Source organism: Lampetra planeri, unplaced genomic scaffold (genome assembly GCF_965212315.1).
Source record: "Lampetra planeri unplaced genomic scaffold, kcLamPlan1.2.h2 scaffold_273, whole genome shotgun sequence".
Taxonomy (NCBI): Eukaryota; Metazoa; Chordata; class Hyperoartia; order Petromyzontiformes; family Petromyzontidae; genus Lampetra; species Lampetra planeri.
The window spans coordinates 34,577-56,902 of record NW_027615100.1 but is presented as its reverse complement, the minus strand read 5'-3'; the positions used below and the strand labels follow the sequence as shown (position 1 = coordinate 56,902).

General features: G+C 56.1%; 1 protein-coding gene across 1 annotated transcript; it reads left to right on the top strand.

The window, feature by feature from the left end:
* The first annotated feature begins 630 nt into the window (after positions 1–630).
* LOC144740687 (transmembrane protein 47-like) lies at positions 631–21,992 on the top strand. The gene is made up of 3 exons (XM_078623490.1): positions 631–1,438; positions 20,685–20,822; positions 21,762–21,992. Exons 1-3 carry the CDS (start codon positions 1,228–1,230, stop codon positions 21,953–21,955), a joined length of 543 nt encoding a protein of 180 aa, XP_078479616.1. The 5' UTR covers positions 631–1,227; the 3' UTR covers positions 21,956–21,992.
* The last annotated feature ends 334 nt before the right edge of the window (positions 21,993–22,326 follow it).

The following is a 22,326-nucleotide window of genomic DNA, read 5'->3' as shown; positions in this document are numbered from 1 at the left end:
ACACAGACACACACACACAGACACACGCACAGACACACGCACAGACACACGCACAGACACACGCACCCACACACAGACACACACACACACAGTCACACCCACACACACACACAGACACACAGTCACACACAGTCACACACAGACAGACACATACCCACACACAGTCACACACACACAGACACACACACAGTCACACACACACACAAAGACACACACACAGTCACACACACACAGACACACACACAGTCACACACACACACAGACACACACACAGTCACACACACACAGACACACACACAGACACACAGTCACACGCACAGACACACGCACAGACACACGCACAGACACACACACACAGACACACGCACCCACACACAGACACACAGACACACACAGACAGACACATACCCACACACAGTCACACACACACAGAAACACACACACAGTCACACACACACACAGACACACGCACCCACACACAGACACACAGACACACACAGTCACACACAGACAGACACATACCCACACACAGTCACACACACACAGACACACACACAGTCACACACACACAGAAACACACACAGGCAATACACTCCAACCCCCTTATACCCTCTAACCCCCTACCCACTCCGCCTAACCCAGCCACTCCCATCACCACCACCACCACCACGTAGCTGCTATAAAAAGCCACTGAAGCCTAGATCACACACGGACAGAGAGACACGGACAGAGAGACACGGACAGAGAGACACGGACAGAGAGACACGGACAGAGAGACACGGACAGAGACACACACAGAGAGACACACACAGAGAGACACGGACAGAGAGACACAAACACAGACAGACACACACAGGAGAGATACACACACAGACACCACAGATAGACAGACAGACACACACAGGCTGACAGACACACAGAGACACACAGACACACACACAGGAGACACACACAGGCTGACAGACACACAGGCTGACACACACACACACACAGACACACAGAGAGATTGACAGACACACACACAGACACACAGGCTGACACACACACACAGACACACAGACACACACACAGGCTGACAGACAGACACACACGCTGACAGACAGACACAGACACACACAGACACACAGGCTGACAGACACAGACACACACAGACACACAGGCTGACACACAGACACACACACACAGACACACACACAGACACACCACCACCACCCCACCTCCACCAGCATGGCAGGTAAAGGCATCGTGACCGTGGTGAGGCCCTTCCCCCTGATCGGACTCTCGTGCTCAGTGGTGGCAGCCATCCTCTGCGTCCTGTCGCTGTCCAACTCGGCGTGGGTCACGGCGGAAAACTTCAGCCTCTCGCTCTGGGAGATGTGCAAGATGAAGAGCGGCAAGACGGGGGGACAGTGGGACTGTGTGGACGCGAGGAGCTCCGGTGAGAGACACGTGGGGAGAGACACGGGGAGACACAGAGACACAGAGACACGGGGTGAGACACACAGAGGGAGATGTGTAAGCTGAAGAGCGGCAAGACGGGGGGACAGTGGGACTGTGTGGACGCAAGGAGCTCCGGTGAGAGACACGTGGAGACACGTGGAGACACAGAGACACGGGGACACGGGGAGAGAGACACGGGGAGATGGGGAGAGAGACACAGAGGGAGATGTGCAAGCTGAAGAGCGGCAAGACGGGGGGACAGTGGGACTGTGTGGACGCAAGGAGCTCCGGTGAGAGACACGCGGAGAGAGACACGGGGACACAGAGACACAGAGACACGGGGAGAGACACAGAGACACGGGGTGAGACACACAGAGGGAGATGTGCAAGCTGAAGAGCGGCAAGACGGGGGGACAGTGGGACTGTGTGGACGCAAGGAGCTCCGGTGAGAGACACGTGGGGACACGTGGAGACACAGAGACACAGAGACACGGGGAGAGAGACACGGGGAGAGAGACACGGGGACACGGGGAGAGAGACACGGGTGCACGTGGAGAGACACGTGGAGAGACACGTGGAGAGACACAGAGACATGGTGAGAGACACAGAGACACGGGGAGAGAGACACGGGGAGAGAGACACGGGGACACGGGGAGAGAGACACGGGTGCACGTGGAGAGACACGTGGAGAGACACGTGGAGAGACACAGGGACACAGGGACACAGAGACACGGGGAGACACGGGGAGAGACACAGAGACATGGTGAGAGACACAGAGACACGGGGAGAGACACGGTGAGAGACACAGAGACATGGTGAGAGACACAGAGACACGGGGTGAGACACACAGAGGGAGATGTGTAAGCTGAAGAGCGGCAAGACGGGGGGACAGTGGGACTGTGTGGACGCAAGGAGCTCCGGTGAGAGACACACGGAGAGAGACACGGGGACACAGAGACACAGAGACACGTGGAGAGAGACACGGGGAGACGGGGAGAGAGACACAGAGGGAGATGTGCAAGCTGAAGAGCGGCAAGACGGGGGGACAGTGGGACTGTGTGGACGCAAGGAGCTCCGGTGAGAGACACGGGGAGAGACCGAGACACGGGGAGAGAGACACGGGGACACGTGGAGAGACAAGGGGAGAGACGGGGAGAGACACATGGGGGGACAGAGAGACATGTGGAGAGAGACACGGGGAGAGACACGGGGAGAGACACGGTGAGAGACACAGAGACGGGGTGAGACAGAGACACGGGGAGAGAGACACGGGGAGAGACAGGTGGGGGGGAGACACGGGGACACAGAGACACGGGGAGAGAGACATTGAGAGACACGTGGAGAGACACGTGGAGAGACACGTGGAGAGACACGGTGAGACACACGGAGACACGTGGAGACACAGAGACACGGGGAGAGACACAGAGACACGGGGTGAGACACACAGAGGGAGATGTGCAAGCTGAAGAGCGGCAAGACGGGGGGACAGTGGGACTGTGTGGACGCAAAGAGCTCCGGTGAGAGACACGTGGGGACACGTGGAGACACAGAGACACAGAGACACGTGGAGACAGAGACACAGAGAGAGACACAGAGACACGGGGAGAGACACAGAGACACGGGGAGAGACACGTGAAGAGACACAGGGACACAGAGACACGTGGAGAGATGTGGAGAGACACGGGGAGAGACACGGGGAGAGACACGTGGAGAGACACGGGGACACGGAGACACGGGGACACGGGGAGAGACACAGAGACATGGGGAGAGACACGGGGAGAGACACGGGGAGAGACACGGGGAGAGAGACACGGGGAGACGGAGACACGGGGACACGGGGAGAGACACAGAGACACGGGGAGAGACACGGGGAGAGACACGGGGAGAGACACGGGGAGAGAGACACGGGGAGACGGAGACACGGGGACACGGGGAGAGACACAGAGACACGGGGAGAGACACGGGGAGAGACACGGGGAGAGACACGAGAGAGACACGGGGAGAGACACGGGAGAGACACGGTGAGAGACACGGGGAGAGACACGAGAGAGACACGGGGAGAGACACGGGAGAGACACGGGGAGAGACACGGGAGAGACACGGGGAGAGACACGGGAGAGACACGGGGAGAGACACGGGGAGAGACACGGGGAGAGACACGGGGAGAGACACGGGGAGAGACACGGGGAGAGAGACACGGAGAGAGAGACACGGGGGGAGAGACACGGGGAGAGAGACACGTGGAGAGACACGGGGAGAGACACGGGGAGAGACACGGGGAGAGGCACGGGGAGAGACACGGGGAGAGAGACACGGAGAGAGAGACACGGGGAGAGGCACGGGGAGAGACACGGGAGAGACACGGGGAGAGACACGGGAGAGACACGGGGAGAGACACGTGTTGGTGGTGGAGTTGGTGGTGGTGGTGGAGGTGTTGGTGGTGGTGGTGGAGTTGGTGGTGGTGGAGTTGGTGTTGGTGGTGGAGTTGGTGGTGGTGGTGGAGGTGTTGGTGGTGGTGGAGTTGGTGGTGGTGGTGGAGTTGGTGGTGGTGGAGTTGGTGGTGGTGGGGGAGTTGGTGGTGGTGGGGGAGTTGGTGGTGGTGGTGGAGTTGTTGGTGGTGGGGGAGTTGGTGGTGGTGGTGGAGGTGGTGGTGGTGGAGTTGGTGGTGGTGGTGGAGTTGGTGGTGGTGGAGTTGTTGGTGGTGGGGGAGTTGGTGGTGGTGGTGGAGGTGTTGGTGGTGGTGGTGGAGTTGGTGGTGGTGGAGTTGGTGGTGGTGGGGGAGTTGGTGGTGGTGGTGGAGGTGTTGGTGGTGGTGGTGGAGTTGTTGGTGGTGGGGGAGTTGGTGGTGGTGGTGGAGGTGTTGGTGGTGGTGGTGGAGTTGTTGGTGGTGGGGGAGTTGGTGGTGGTGGTGGAGTTGTTGGTGGTGGGGGAGTTGGTGGTGGTGGTGGAGGTGTTGGTGGTGGTGGTGGAGTTGGTGGTGGTGGTGGAGTTGGTGGTGGTGGAGTTGTTGGTGGTGGGGGAGTTGGTGGTGGAGGTGTTGGTGGTGGTGGAGTTGGTGGTGGTGGAGTTGGTGGTGGTGGAGTTGGTGTTGGTGGTGGAGTTGGTGGTGGTGGAGTTGTTGGTGGTGGTGGTGGAGTTGGTGGTGGTGGAGTTGGTGGTGGTGGAGTTGTTGGTGGTGGGGGAGTTGGTGGTGGTGGTGGAGTTGTTGGTGGTGGGGGAGTTGGTGGTGGTGGTGGAGGTGTTGGTGGTGGTGGTGGAGTTGGTGGTGGTGGAGTTGTTGGTGGTGGGGGAGTTGGTGGTGGTGGTGGAGGTGTTGGTGGTGGTGGTGGAGTTGGTGGTGGTGGAGTTGGTGGTGGTGGGGGAGTTGGTGGTGGTGGTGGAGGTGTTGGTGGTGGTGGAGTTGTTGGTGGTGGGGGAGTTGGTGGTGGTGGTGGAGTTGTTGGTGGTGGAGGTGTTGGTGGTGGTGGTGGAGTTGTTGGTGGTGGGGGAGTTGGTGGTGGTGGTGGAGTTGTTGGTGGTGGGGGAGTTGGTGGTGGAGGTGTTGGTGGTGGTGGTGGAGTTGGTGGTGGTGGAGTTGTTGGTGGTGGGGGAGTTGGTGGTGGTGGTGGAGGTGTTGGTGTGGTGGTGGAGTTGGTGGTGGTGGAGTTGGTGGTGGTGGAGTTGGTGGTGGTGGAGTTGGTGTTGGTGGTGGAGTTGGTGGTGGTGGAGTTGTTGGTGGTGGTGGTGGAGTTGGTGGTGGTGGAGTTGGTGGTGGTGGAGTTGTTGGTGGTGGGGGAGTTGGTGGTGGTGGTGGAGTTGTTGGTGGTGGGGGAGTTGGTGGTGGTGGTGGAGGTGTTGGTGGTGGTGGTGGAGTTGGTGGTGGTGGTGGAGTTGGTGGTGGTGGAGTTGTTGGTGGTGGTGGAGTTGGTGGTGGTGGAGTTGTTGGTGGTGGTGGTGGAGTTGGTGGTGGAGTTGGTGGTGGTGGTGGAGTTGGTGGTGGTGGAGTTGGTGGGGGAGTTGGTGGTGGTGGAGTTGTTGTTGGTGGTGGTGGAGTTGGTGGTGGTGGTTGTTTGTGATGTTCTGGGGGTTGTGACCAGGGTTAGGGGCTCAACGTGGCCACAAAGCTCATAGTTGTGTGAGCTCTAGTTGGTTCAAATCACATCGTTGTTCAAATAACCAATCTCCGTTGGCTTTTACCGAATGAGCCAAATAATAGGAATTCCTGCGTGTCAAGATGTAGTTGTATTCGTTTCTATTATTTTACACGATTTTATTGAACTCACTCCGTCTGTTGTAGTATCCTCAAATCGTGTCGGAAAGACAGCGTCTGAATGATGAACAGGTCTGTCGGAAAGACAGCGTCTGAATGATGAACAGGTCTGTCGGAAAGACAGCAGAAAGACAGCATTCAGACGCTGTCTTTCCGACAGACCTGTTCTGCACCTGAGGACGGCTGCTTGCGCTGTGGCCGAAACGTCGTGAGAATTGTATTTGATTATGTTTCATTTTTATTATTTTATTATTTCCCTTCTACGTGACTTTACCGAAAGAACCAAGAAGATGAATCCCTGCAGTCACGAAAGCTTTACATCGATATTTAGTGTTGTTGTTGATGTTGTTGTTGATGTTGTTGTTGGTGTTACGTTCGGACACCACGTAGCCCATACCGGGACTCTCCGTTCACAAAGAGCTTCACAGATCTTCAGATTCCTCTCGCTGCCGATGAGTTCTCAGTGCCGATTCCTGATTGCTGATTTCCCAGGTGTTGAGCAACAATGTTGATACTTCATCTGTGGCCCTACCCAGGAAGTTTTTACCTGTGCGTGCGTGTGTGTAGCAGAGGTGGGACAAAGTCATTGTTATGCAAGTCCAAGTCGAGAGTCGCAAGTCATCAAATTCATGACTCGAGTCTGACTCGAGTCCAAGTCACATGACTCGAGTCCACATCTCATAGGTGGGACAAAGTCATTGTTATGCAAGTCCAAGTCGAGAGTCGCAAGTCATCAAATTCATGACTCGAGTCTGACTCGAGTCCAAGTCACATGACTCGAGTCCACATCTCAGAGGTGGGACAAAGTCATTGTTATGCAAGTCCAAGTCGAGAGTCGCAAGTCATCAAATTCATGACTCGAGTCTGACTCGAGTCCAAGTCACATGACTCGAGTCCACATCTCAGAGGTGGGACAAAGTCATTGTTATGCAAGTCCAAGTCGAGAGTCGCAAGTCATCAAATTCATGACTCGAGTCTGACTCGAGTCCAAGTCACATGACTCGAGTCCACATCTCATAGGTGGGACAAAGTCATTGTTATGCAAGTCCAAGTCGAGTCGCAAGTCATCAAATTCATGACTCGAGTCTGACTCGAGTCCAAGTCACATGACTCGAGTCCACATCTCAGAGGTGGGACAAAGTCATTGTTATGCAAGTCCAAGTCGAGAGTCGCAAGTCATCAAATTCATGACTCGAGTCTGACTCGAGTCCAAGTCACATGACTCGAGTCCACATCTCATAGGTGGGACAAAGTCATTGTTATGCAAGTCCAAGTCGAGAGTCGCAAGTCATCAAATTCATGACTCGAGTCTGACTCGAGTCCAAGTCACATGACTCGAGTCCACACCTCTGGTGTGTAGGTGTTCATATTGTGGTGCTGGCCACCCACCCCCTCGTGTGCCGTTCCGGCCTTAATAGGTGCTCGCTAACAGCACTTGCCCCTACAGTCTGTTGAGGCTATACGGGGGTTCTTTATCATATCTTTAGAACGCGACGTTTTATCTTTCAAATGCTCTGCGCTTCATGTGGTGCGAGTGTGTCGTGTTGTTGATGTTGATGTAACTTTCTGGGCCTCTATGGGTCTCTACGAGTCTCTGTTGAGTCTCTATGGGTGTCTATGAGTCTCTATGGGTCTCTACGAGTCTCTGTTGAGTCTCTATGGGTGTCTATGAGTCTCTATGGGTCTCTATGGATGTCTATGAGTCTCTGTGGGGTATCTATGGATCTCTATGATTCTCTGTGGGGTCTCTATGCGTCTCTGTGGGTCTCTATGGATGTCTATGAGTCTCTATGGGTCTCTATGGGTCTCTATGGGTCTCTATGGATCTCTATGATTCTCTGTGGGGTCTCTATGAGTCTCTGTGGGTCTTTATGGGTATCTATGAGTCTCTATGGGTGTCTATGGGTCTCTGTTGGGTCTCTATGGGTGTCTATGAGTCTCTATGGGTCTCTATGGATGTCTATGAGTCTCTGTGGGGTATCTATGGATCTCTATGATTCTCTGTGGGGTCTCTATGCGTCTCTATGAGTCTCTATGGGTCTCTATGGGTCTCTATGGATCTCTATGATTCTCTGTGGGGTCTCTATGAGTCTCTGTGGGTCTTTATGGGTCTCTATGAGTCTCTGTGGGTCTCTATGGATGTCTATGAGTCTCTATGGGTCTCTATGGATCTCTATGATTCTCTGTGGGGTCTCTATGAGTCTCTGTGGGTCTTTATGGGTCTCTATGAGTCTCTATGGGTGTCTATGGGTCTCTGTTGGGTCTCTATGGGTCTCTATGAGTCTCTATGGGGTCTCTATGAGTCTCTGTTGGGTCTCTATGGGTGTCTATTGATCTCTATGGGTCTCTATGAGTCTCTATGGATCTCTATGAGTCTCTGTTGGGTCTCTATGGGTCTCTATGGGGTCTCTATGAGTCTCTGTTGGGTCTCTATGGGTGTCTATTGATCTCTATGGGTCTCTATGAGTCTCTATGGGTCTCTATGAGTCTCTGTTGGGTCTCTATGGGTCTCTATGAGTCTCTATGGGGTATCTATGAGTCTCTGTTGGGTCTCTATGGGTGTCTATTGATCTCTATGGGTCTCTATGAGTCTCTATGGATCTCTATGAGTCTCTGTTGGGTCTCTATGGGTCTCTATGAGTCTCTATGGGGTCTCTATGAGTCTCTGTTGGGTCTCTATGGGTGTCTATTGATCTCTATGGGTCTCTATGAGTCTCTATGGATCTCTATGAGTCTCTGTTGGGTCTCTATGGGTCTCTATGAGTCTCTATGGGGTATCTATGAGTCTCTGTTGGGTCTCTATGGGTGTCTATTGATCTCTATGGGTCTCTATGAGTCTCTATGGATCTCTATGCGTCTCTGTTGGGTCTCTATGGGTCTCTATGAGTCTCTATGGGGTCTCTATGAGTCTCTGTTGGGTCTCTATGGGTGTCTATTGATCTCTATGGGTCTCTATGAGTCTCTATGGATCTCTATGCGTCTCTGTTGGGTCTCTATGGGTCTCTATGAGTCTCTATGGGGTCTCTATGAGTCTCTCTTGGGTCTCTATGGGTGTCTATTGATCTCTATGGGTCTCTATGAGTCTCTATGGGTCTCTATGAGTCTATGGATCTCTGTGGGGTCTCTGTGGATGTCTATGGATGTCTCTGGATGTCTATGAGTCTCTGTGTGCCCTCCCGAGTGCTTAATCCCCCCCATCCCCACCCTCTCTAATTGGTCTGAGACTTTAATTGGGGGGTCAGGTTGGGACGCGTTGCCACTTTTACTCCCACACTGGTGACATCATCATCGCCAACATCATCATCATCAACACCATCATCAACATCACTACCACCATCATCAACATCAACATCACCACCATCATCATCAACATCAACATCACTCCCATCATCAACATCATCAACATCACTACCACCACTACCACCATCATCAACATCACTACCACCACCACCACCACCATCATCATCAACATCAACATCACTCCCATCATCAACATCATCATCATCAACATCACTACCACCACCACCATCATCAACATCACCTCCACCACCACCACCACCATCATCATCAACATCAACATCACTCCCATCATCAACATCATCATCATCAACATCACTACCACCACCACCATCATCAACATCAACATCACTACCACCACCACCATCATCAACATCAACATCACTACCACCACCACCATCATCATCATCAACATCACTACCACCACCACCATCATCAACATCACTACCACCATCATCAACATCACTTCCACCACCACCATCATCAACATCAACATCACTACCACCACCACCATCATCAACATCACCTCCACCACCACCACCACCATCAACATCAACATCACTCCCATCATCAACATCATCATCATCAACATCACTACCACCACTACCGCCATCATCAACATCACTACCACCACTACCATCATCAACATCAACATCACTACCACCACCACCATCATCAACATCACCTCCACCACCACCACCATCAACATCAACATCACGCCCATCATCAACATCATCACCACCACCATCATCATCACGAACATTGCCATCACCACCATCATCATCAACATCATCACCACCACCATCATCATCACGAACATCGCCATCACCACCATCATCATCAACATCACGACCATCATCATCACCGCCGTTTTCGTCATCACTACCATCACTGCTGTGCCAGGCTAGGTGCAGTAGGAGGTCACGGGGCAGACCCAGCAGGTGCCATGGGTTGACTGCTGTGCCAGGCTAGGTGCAGTAGGAGGTCACGGGACAGACCCTGCAGGTGCCATGTGTTGACTGCTGTGCCAGGCTAGGTGCAGGAGGAGGAGGTCACGGGGAGACCCAGCAGGTGCCATGGGTTGACTGCTGTGCCAGGCTAGGTGCAGTAGGAGGAGGAGGTCACGGGACAGACCCCGCAGGTGCCACGGGTTGACTGACTGAGATGACCGGTAGATGCTCAAACCGCCCAGGCAGTACTTAAGGTGCACCTAGCCTGGCACTTGTCCTGTAGCGTCCTTCCACCACATTATCAGCTCCGTCTCCCCTCCCTCACCGTCTCTGTCCGGCCGAACAGAAGCTGATTTGGGCGGTGGCTGGGAAATGCGGGTGACGTGACCCAGACGTGACTGAGCCGTGCTCGTTTAGCTCCACCTGTCATCATCATCATCACCCATCCATACACCATCACTTTGACAATCAACATCATCATCATCATCACCCATCCATCCACCAACACAGTGACAATCAACACCATCATCATCCATCCACCCACCACCACTTTCACAAGCAAACTCATCATCCTTACTAATGACGTCATTCACCAGCTGGCAGTGACTTCACTTTGTAGCAGGGGCAATTAAAGTATTAGAACTATAACTCTTTATTTATTTATTTACAGGTCTAGGGGTTCATCAGAGACCCACAGACTCACCACACAGAGACCCACAGACTCACCACACAGACACAGAGACTCACCACACAGAGACCCACAGACTCACCACACAGAGACCCACAGACTCACCACGCAGAGACCCACAGACTCACCACACAGAGACCCACAGACTCACCACACAGACACCCACAGACTCACCACACAGAGACCCACAGACTCACCACACAGAGACCCACAGACTCACCACACAGAGACCCACAGACTCACCACACAGAGACCCACAGACTCACCACGCAGAGACCCACAGACTCACCACACAGAGACCCACAGACTCACCACACAGAGACCCACAGACTCACCACACAGAGACCCACAGACTCACCACACAGAGACCCACAGACTCACCACACAGAGACCCACAGACTCACCACACAGACACAGAGACTCACCACACAGAGACCCACAGACTCACCACACAGAGACCCACAGACTCACCACACAGAGACACACAGACTCACCACACAGAGACCCACAGACTCACCACACAGAGACCCACAGACTCACCACGCAGAGACCCACAGACTCACCACACAGAGACCCACAGACTCACCACACAGAGACCCACAGACTCACCACACAGAGACCCACAGACTCACCACACAGAGACCCACAGACTCACCACACAGAGACCCACAGACTCACCACACAGAGACCCACAGACTCACCACACAGAGACCCACAGACTCACCACACAGACACAGAGACTCACCACACAGAGACCCACAGACTCACCACACAGAGACCCACAGACTCACCACACAGAGACACACAGACTCACCACACAGAGACCCACAGACTCACCACACAGAGACCCACAGACTCACCACACAGAGACCCACAGACTCACCACACAGACACAGAGACTCACCACACAGAGACCCACAGACTCACCACACAGAGACCCACAGACTCACCACACAGAGACCCACAGACTCACCACACAGAGACCCACAGACTCACCACACAGAGACCCACAGACTCACCCCACAGAGACCCACAGACTCACCACACAGACACAGAGACTCACCACACAGAGACCCACAGACTCACCACACAGAGACCCACAGACTCACCACACAGAGACCCACAGACTCACCACACAGAGACCCACAGACTCATCACACAGACACCCACAGACTCACCACACAGACTCACCACACAGACTCATCACACAGACTCATCACACAGAGACCCACAGACTCACTACACAGAGACCCACAGACTCATCACACAGAGACCCACAGACTCACCACACAGACTCATCACACAGAGACCCACAGACTCATCACACAGACTCAGACTCATCACACAGACTCATCACACAGACTCATCACACAGACTCACCACACAGAGACCCACAGACTCACCACACAGAGACCCACAGACTCACCACACAGACTCACCACACAGAGACCCACAGACTCACCACACAGAGACCCACAGACTCACCACACAGACTCATCACACAGAGACCCACAGACTCATCACACAGAGACCCACAGACTCACCACACAGAGACCCACAGACTCACCACACAGACTCACCACACAGAGACCCACAGACTCATCACACAGAGACCCACAGACTCATCACACAGACTCATCACACAGAGACCCACAGACTCACCACACAGAGACCCACAGACTCACCAAACAGAGACCCACAGACTCACCAAACAGAGACCCACAGACTCACCACACAGAGACCCACAGACTCACCACACAGACTCACCACACAGACTCACCACACAGACTCACCACACAGACTCACCACACAGACTCACCACACAAAGACCCACAGACTCACCACACAGACTCATCACACAGACTCACCACACAGACTCATCACACAGACTCACCACACAGCCTCACCACACAGACTCACCACACAGACTCATCACACAGACTCACCACACAGACTCACCACACAGACTCACCACACAGACTCATCACACAGACTCACCAAACAGACTCACCACCCACAGACTCACCACACAGACTCATCACACAGACTCACCACACACAGACTCACCACACAGACTCACCACACAGACTCACCACACAGACTCACCACACAGACTCACCACACAGACTCACCACACAGACTCACCACCCACAGACTCACCACACAGACTCATCACACACAGACTCACCACACAGACTCACCACCCACAGACTCACCACACAGACTCACCACACACAGACTCACCACACAGACTCACCACACAGACTCACCACACAGACTCACCACACACAGACTCACCACAGACTCACCACACAGACTCATCACACAGACTCACCACACAGACTCATCACACAGACTCACCACACAGACTCACCACACAGACTCACCACACAGACTCACCACACAGACTCATCACACAGACTCACCACACAGACTCACCACACAGACTCACCACACAGACTCACCACACAGACTCATCACACAGACTCACCACACAGACTCACCACACAGACTCACCACACAGACTCACCACACAGACTCACCACACAGACTCACCACACAGAGACCCACAGACTCACCACACAGAGACCCACAGACTCATCACACAGACTCACCACACAGACTCACCACACAGACTCACCACACAGACTCACCACACAGACTCACCACACAGACTCACCACACAGACTCATCACACAGACTCACCACACAGACTCACCACACAGACTCACCACACAGACTCACCACACAGACTCATCACACAGACTCACCACACAGACTCATCACACAGACTCACCACACAGACTCACCACACAGACTCACCACACAGACTCATCACACAGACTCACCACACAGACTCACCACACAGACTCACCACACAGACTCACCACACAGACTCACCACACAGACTCACCACACAGACTCATCACACAGACTCACACCACACAGACTCATCACACAGACTCACCACACAGACTCATCACACAGACTCACCACACAGACTCATCACACAGACTCATCACACAGACTCACCACACAGACTCACCACACAGACTCATCCACACAGACTCACCACACAGACTCATCACACAAACTCACCACACAGACTCACCACACAGACTCACCACACAGACTCATCACACAGACTCATCACACAGACTCACCACACAGACTCATCACACAGACTCACCACACAGAGACCCACAGACTCATCACACAGACTCACCACACAGACTCACCACACAGAGACCCACAGACTCATCACACAGACTCATCACACAGACTCACCACACAGAGACCCACAGGACTCATCACACAGACTCACCACACAGACTCACCACACAGAGACCCACAGACTCATCACACAGACTCATCACACAGACTCACCACACAGACTCACCACACAGACTCACCACACAGACTCACCACACAGAGACCCACAGACTCATCACACAGACTCACCACACAGACTCACCACACAGACTCATCACACAGACTCACCACACAGAGACCCACAGACTCATCACACAGACTCACCACACAGAGACCCACAGACTCATCACACAGACTCACCACACAGAGACCCACAGACTCACCACACAGACTCACCACACAGACTCACCACACAGACTCACCACACAGACTCACCACACAGACTCATCACACAGACTCACCACACAGACTCACCACACAGACTCACCACACAGACTCACCCACACAGACTCATCACACAGACTCATCACACAGACTCACCACACAGACTCATCACACAGACTCACCACACAGACTCACCACACAGACTCACCACCCACAGACTCACCACACAGACTCACCACCCACAGACTCATCACACAGACTCACCACACAGAGACCCACAGACTCATCACACAGACTCACCACACAGACTCACCACACAGAGACCCACAGACTCATCACACAGACTCATCACACAGACTCACCACACAGACTCACCACACAGACTCACCACACAGACTCACCACACAGAGACCCACAGACTCATCACACAGACTCACCACACAGACTCACCACACAGACTCATCACACAGACTCACCACACAGAGACCCACAGACTCATCACACAGACTCACCACACAGAGACCCACAGACTCATCACACAGACTCACCACACAGAGACCCACAGACTCACCACACAGACTCACCACACAGACTCACCACACAGACTCACCACACAGACTCACCACACAGACTCATCACACAGACTCACCACACAGACTCACCACACAGACTCACCACACAGACTCACCCACACAGACTCATCACACAGACTCATCACACAGACTCACCACACAGACTCATCACACAGACTCACCACACAGACTCACCACACAGACTCACCACCCACAGACTCACCACACAGACTCATCACACAGACTCATCACACAGACTCACCACACAGACTCACCACACAGACTCATCACACAGACTCACCACACAGACTCACCACACAGACTCACCACACAGACTCACCACACAGACTCATCACACAGACTCACCACACAGACTCACCACACAGACTCACCACCCACAGACTCGCCACACAGACTCACCACACAGACTCATCACACAGACTCACCACACAGACTCACCACACAGACACACACAGACTCATCACACAGACACCCACAGACTCATCACACAGACTCATCACACAGACTCGCCACACAGACTCACCACACAGACTCACCACACAGACTCATCACACAGACTCACCACACAGACTCACCACACAGACTCACCACACAGAGACCCACAGACTCATCACACAGACTCATCACACAGACACCCACAGACTCATCACACAGACTCATCACACAGAGACCCACAGACTCACCACACAGACTCACCACACAGACTCACCACACAGACACACACAGACTCATCACACAGACACCCACAGACTCATCACACAGACTCATCACACAGAGACCCACAGACTCACCACACAGACTCACCACACAGACTCACCACACAGACTCACCACACAGACTCACCACACAGACTCATCACACAGACTCATCACACAGACTCACCACACAGACTCCACCACACAGACTCACCACACAGACTCACCACCCACAGACTCACCACCCACAGACTCACCACACAGACTCACCACACAGAGACCCACAGACTCATCACACAGAGACCCACAGACTCATCACACAGACACCCACAGACTCATCACACAGACTCATCACACAGAGACCCACAGACTCACCACACAGACTCACCACACAGACTCACCACACAGACTCACCACACAGACTCACTACACAGACTCACCACACAGAGACCCACAGACTCATCACACAGACTCACCACACAGAGACACACAGACTCACCACACAGACTCATCACACAGACTCGCCACACAGACTCACCACACAGACTCACCACACAGACACATCACACAGACTCACCACACAGACTCATCACACAGACTCACCACACAGACTCGCCACACAGACTCACCACACAGACTCACCACACAGACACATCACACAGACTCATCACACAGACTCATCACACAGACTCATCACACAGACTCGCCACACAGACTCGCCACACAGACTCATCACACAGACTCACCACACAGACTCACCACACAGACTCATCACACTGACTCACCACACAGACTCACCACACAGACTCACCACACAGACTCATCACACAGACTCGCCACACAGACTCGCCACACAGACTCATCACACAGACTCACCACACACAGAGACCCAACAGACTCACCACACAGACTAACCACACAGACTCACCACACAGACTCACCACCCACAGACTCACCACCCACAGACTCACCACACAGACTCACCACACAGACTCACCACACAGACCTCACCACACAGACTCACCACACAGACTCACCACACAGACTCACCACACAGACTATGAAATAGCATCTCACATTCCACAAAGGGGTTGGTGGTTGAATTGAGTTTTAGTGCTCGGGGCGAACGTGGGAGGGAGTGTCTGTGTGTGTGTCTGTGTGTGTCTGTGTCTGTGTGTGTGTGTGTGTCTGTGTGTCTGTGTGTGTCTGTGTGTGTCTGTGTGTGTGTGTCTGTGTGTGTGTGTGTCTGTGTGTGTGTGTCTGTGTGTGTGTGTGTCTGTGTGTGTGTCTGTGTGTGTGTGTCTGTGTGTCTGTGTGTGTGTGTCTGTGTGTGTGTGTGTGTCTGTGTGTGTGTGTCTGTGTGTGTGTCTGTGTGTGTGTGTCTGTGTCTGTGTGTGTGTGTGTCTGTGTGTGTGTCTGTGTGTGTGTGTGTCTGTGTGTGTGTGTGTGTGTTTGTGTGTGTGTCTGTGTGCTTGTGTGTGTGTCTGTGTTTGTGTGTGTGTGTCTGTGTGTGTCTGTGTGTGTGTGTCTGTGTGTGTGTCTGTGTGTGTGTGTCTGTGTGTGTGTGTCTGTGTGTGTCTGTGTGTGTGTCTGTGTGCGTGTGTCTGTGTCTGTGTGTGTGTGTGTCTGTGTGTGTGTGTGACTGTGTGTCTGTGTGTCTCTGCGTGTGTTTGTGTGTGTGTCTGTGTGTGTGGGGAGCGGTGGGTGTAGTGGTTAGCGCTACGCTGCGCTACGAATCCGGCTACCCGAGTTCGATTCCCGCTCACGGCTAACACCAGTTGCGATTATCTGAACCGGTCCTGGGCCTCCCCTAGGTCGACTCAGCCTCAAACGAGTACCTGGTGCTGTGGTGTAGTAAACATCGCCACTGGGGAGACAAAGGCGGCCGGGGCGTGGTGCTGCCACCCACCCACCCCCCTCGTGTGCCACAGTGCCGGCCTTCATAGGTGCTCGCTAACAAGCACTTGCCCCTACAGTCTGTTGAGGCTACACGGGGGAGCATTGTCTTTGTGTCTGGTCTCTCTCTCCTCACCGCACAGACTGCAAAGTTGCCACGATCATGTTCCTGGTGCTCAACGTCGTGTCTCTCCCCCCCCCCCCCCCCCGTGTCTCTCCCCCCCCCCCCCCGTGTCTCTCCCCCCCCCGTGTCTCTCTCCCCGTGTCTCTCCCCCACCCCCCCCCGTGTCTCTCCCCCCCCCCCCCCGTGTCTCTCCCCCCCCCGTGTCTCTCTCCCCGTGTCTCTCCCCCACCCCCCCCCCCGTGTCTCTCCCCCCCCCCCCGTGTCCTCTCCTCCTGTCTCTCCCCCCCCCCCCGTGTCTCTCTCCCAGTGTCTCTCCCCCACCCCCCCCCGTGTCTCTCCCCCCCCCCCCCCCCCGTGTCTCTCTCCCCGTGTATCTCTCCCCGTGTCTCCCTCCCTCCCTCCCCGTGTCTCTCTCCCTCCCCCCGTGTCTCTCTCACCGTGTCTCTCTCCTCCCTCCCCGTGTCTCCCTCCCCGAGTCTCCCTCCCCGTGTCTCTCTCCCCCCCCCCCGTGTCTCTCCCCCCCCCCCCCCGTGTCTCTCTCCCCATGTCTCTCTCCCTCCCTCCCCTTGGTCTCCTCTCCTCCCCTCCCCCCCCGTTCTCCCTCCCCCGTTCCCTCCTCCCTCCCGTGTCTCTCTCCCCGTGTCTCCCTCCCTCCCCGTGTCTCCTCCCCGTGTCTCTCTCCCCCGTGTCTCCCTCCCTCACCCGTGTCTCTCCCGGTCTCCCTCCCTCCCCGTGTCTCTCCCCATGTCACCCTCCCCGTGTTCTCTCCCCGTGTCTCCCTCCCTCCTCCCCGTGTCTCTCTCCCTCTCCCCGTGTCTCCCTCCCTCCCTCACCGTGTCTCTCTCACCGTGTCTCTCTCTCCCCGTGTCTCTCTCTCCCTCCCTCCCCGTGTCTCCCTCCCCGTGTCCCACTCCCTCTCTCCCCGCGTCTCTCTCCCTCCCGTTGTCTCTCTCCCTCCCTCCCATGTTTCTCTCCCCGCCCCCCCCGTGTCTCTCTCACCATGGTCTCTCTCCCCGTGTCTCCCTCCCTCCCGTGTCTCTCTCCCCGTGTCTCTCTCCCCGTGTCTCCCTCCCTCACCGTGTCTCTCCCCGTGTCTCCCTCCCTCCCCGTGGTCTCTCCCCATGTCACCCTCCCCGTGTCTCTCCCCGTGTCTCCCTCCCTCTCTCCCCGTGTCTCTCTCCCTCTCCCCGTGTCTCCCTCCCTCCCTCACCGTGTCTCTCTCACCGTGTCTCTCTCTCCCCGTGTCTCTCTCCCTCCCTCCCCGTGTCTCCCTCCCCGTGTCCCCACTCCCTCTCTCCCCGCGTCTCTCTCCCTCCCCGTGTCTCTCTCCCTCCCTCCCCATGTTTCTCTCCCACCCCCCCCCCCCGTGTCTCTCTCACCATGTCTCTCTCCCCGTGTCTCTCTCACCGCGTCTCTCTCCCTCTCTCCCCCGTGTCTCTCTCACCGTGTCTCTCTCCCTCCCTCCCCATGTTTCTCTCCCCCCCCCCCCGTGTCTCTCTCACCATGTCTCTCTCCCCGTGTCTCTCTCCCCGTGTCTCTCTCCCTCTCTCACCGTGTCTCTCTCCCCGTGTCTCTCTCCCTCTCTCCCCGTGTCTCTCTCCCCGCGTCTCTCTCCATCCCTCCTCGTGTCTCTCTTTCTGTGTTTCTCTCCTCGTGTATCCCTACCCGTGTCTCTCTCCTTCTCTCCCCGTGTCTCTCTCACCGTGTCTCTCTCCCCGTGTCTCTCTCCCTCCCTCCCCGTGTCTCTCTCACCGTGTCTCCCTCCCCGTGTCTCTCTCACCGTGTCTCTCTCCCCGTGTCTCTCTCCCTCCCTCCCCGTGTCTCTCACCGTGTCTCCCTCCCCGTGTCTCTCTCACCGTGTCTCTCTCCCCGTGTCTCTCTCCCTCCCTCCCCGTGTCTCTCTCACCGTGTCTCCCTCCCCGTGTCTCTCTCACCGTGTCTCTCTCCCCGTGTCTCTCTCCCTCCCTCCCCGTGTCTCTCACCGTGTCTCCCTCCCCGTGTCTCTCTCACCGTGTCTCTCTCCCCGTGTCTCTCTCCCTCCCTCCCCGTGTCTCTCTCACCGTGTCTCCCTCCCCGTGTCTCTCTCACCGTGTCTCTCTCCCCGTGTCTCTCTCCCTCCCTCCCCGTGTCTCTCTCACCGTGTCTCCCTCCCCGTGTCTCTCTCACCGTGTCTCTCTCCCCGTGTCTCTCTCCCTCCCTCCCCGTGTCTCTCACCGTGTCTCCCTCCCCCGTGTCTCTCTCACCCGTGTCTCTCTCCCCGTGTCTCTCTCCCTCCCTCCCCGTGTCTCTCTCACCGTGTCTCCCTCCCCGTGTCTCTCTCTCACCGTGTCTCTCTCCCCGTGTCTCTCTCCCTCCCTCACCATGTCTCTCTTCCCGTGTCTCTCTCACCGCGTCTCTCTCCCTCCTTCCCCCCGTGTCTCTCTCCCCGCGTCTCTCTCTCTCCCCCGTGTCTCTCTCCCTCCTTCCCCGTGTCTCTCTCCCCGCGTCTCTCTCTCTCCCCGTGTCTCTCTCCCTCACTCCCCGTGTCTCTCTCACCATGTCTCTCTCCCTCCCCGCGTCTCTCTCCCTCTCTCCCCGTGTCTCTCTCACCGTGTCTCTCTCCCTCCCTCCCCATGTTTCTCTCCCCCCCCCCTGTGTCTCTCTCACCATGTCCTCTCTCCCCGTGTCTCTCTCACCGCGTCTCTCTCCCTCCTTCCCCATGTTTCTCTCCCCCCCCCCTGTGTCTCTCTCACCATGTCTCTCTCCCCGTGTCTCTCTCACCGTGTCTCTCTCCCTCCCTCCCCATGTTTCTCTCCCCCCCCCCCCCGTGTCTCTCTCACCATGTCCCTCTCCCCGTGTCTCTCTCCCCGCGTCTCTCTCCCTCCCTCCCCGTGTCTCTCTCCCCGTGTCTCTCTCCCTCTCTCCCCGTGTCTCTCTCCCCGCGTCTCTCTCCATCCCTCCTCGTGTCTCTCTCTCTGTGTTTCTCTCCTCGTGTATCCCTCCCCGTGTCTCTCTCCTTCTCTCCCCGTGTCTCTCTCCCCGCGTCTCTCTCTCTCCCCGTGTCTCTCTCCCTCCCTCCCCGTGTCTCTCTCACCGTGTCTCCCTCCCCGTGTCTCTCTCACCGTGTCTCTCTCCCCGTGTCTCTCCCTCCCTCCCTCCCCGTGTCTCTCTCACAGACTGGAAGGTGGCCACAATTGTGCTCATGTTTCTGGGCCTCATCCTGACGCTGGTGGCCGTGGCGCTGGGCTTGTGGTCCGTCTGCAAGTCCTCCCACAAGTTCCTCAAGGTCATCGCCGGCATCCTCTGCGTGGCCGGTGAGCTCGAGGCGCGGACAAAGGTGCCCCAGGTAGACGGCCCCACCCTCTCTCCCAACTAAGCGGGGTCAAGTGCAGGCCGTTGGTCAAGCAGCTTGAGCAGGTTGTGTCTCCCCGTGTCTCTCTCTCTCTCACCGTGTCTCTCTCCCCGTGTCTCTCTCCGTGTCTCGCCGTGTCTCTCTCTCTCTCACCGTGTCTCTCTCCCCGTGTCTCTCTCCGTGTCTCCCCGTGTCTCTCTCTCTCTCACCGTGTCTCTCCCCCTGTGTCTCTCCCCCATGTCTCCCCGTGTCTCTCTCTCTCTCTCTCACCGTGTCTCTCTCCATGTGTCTCACCGTGACTCACCGTGTCTCTCACCCCGTGTCTCTCTCCCCGTGTGTGTCTCTCCCCGTGTGTCTCTCCACGTGTCTCTCTCCCCGTGTGTCTCTCTCTCACCGTGTCTCTCTCCATGTGTCTCACCGTGACTCACCGTGTCTCTGTCCCCGTGTCTCTCCCACCGTGTCTTACTCCATGTCTCGCCGCGTCTCTCTCCCCGTGTCTCTCTCCGTGTCTCACCGTGTCTCTCCCCCCATGTCTCTCCCCCCGTGTCTCTCTCCCCGTGTCCCCCCGTGTCCCCCCGTGTCTCTCCCCCCTGTGTCTCTCCCCATGTCTCCCCGTGTCTCTCTCCCCGTGTCTCTCCCCCCCGTATCTCTGTCTCTCACCGTGTCTCTCTCCCCGTGTCTCTCTCCATGTCTCACCGTGTCTCTCCCCCCGTGTCTCTCCCCGTGTCTCTCTCCATGTTTCACCGTGTCTCTCCCCCCGTGTCTCCCCCCCCGTGTCTCTCTCCATGTCTCACCGTGTCTCTCCCCCCCGTGTCTCTCCCCGTGTCTCTCTCCATGTCTCACCGTGTCTCTCCCCCGTGTCCCTCCGTGTCTCTCCCCCCCCCCCCCCCCGCCGCCGTAGTATTGCTCCAGATCACGGCCCTCATCCTCTACCCGGTGCGCTTCGTGGAGGACTCGGTGCTGCACTCGTACCACGAGTTCAGCTGGGGCTACGGCGTCGCCTGGGGCTCCACCATCTTCCTCGTCGGAGCCGCGGTCTTCTACTTCCTCAAGCCCCACGACTACCGCTACTCGCAGGGGCCCATGCAGCGCTAAGGGGGTAGGGGCACCGGGGTAGTTGCGTCTGGTGGGGGGGGGGGGTTCACTGCCGGTGGGGGGGGGGGGGTAGCCCGATGGTTCGCCGGAGGGACCCCCGAGAGCGCTAGGGGATTGTGGAGGTCTTGGCGGGGTCTCACCAAGGGGGGGACCGCTACAGTGCTGGGGGTCTCACCAAGGGGGGGACCGCTACAGTGCTGGGGCTCTCACCAAGGGGGGGACCGCTACAGTGCTAGGCTCTCACCAAGGGGGGGACCTCTACAGTGCTGGGGTCTCACCAAGGGGGGGACCCCTACAGTGCTGGGGTCTCACCAAGGGGGGGACTGCTACAGTGCTGGGAGTCTCACCAAGGGGGGGACGGCTACAGTGCT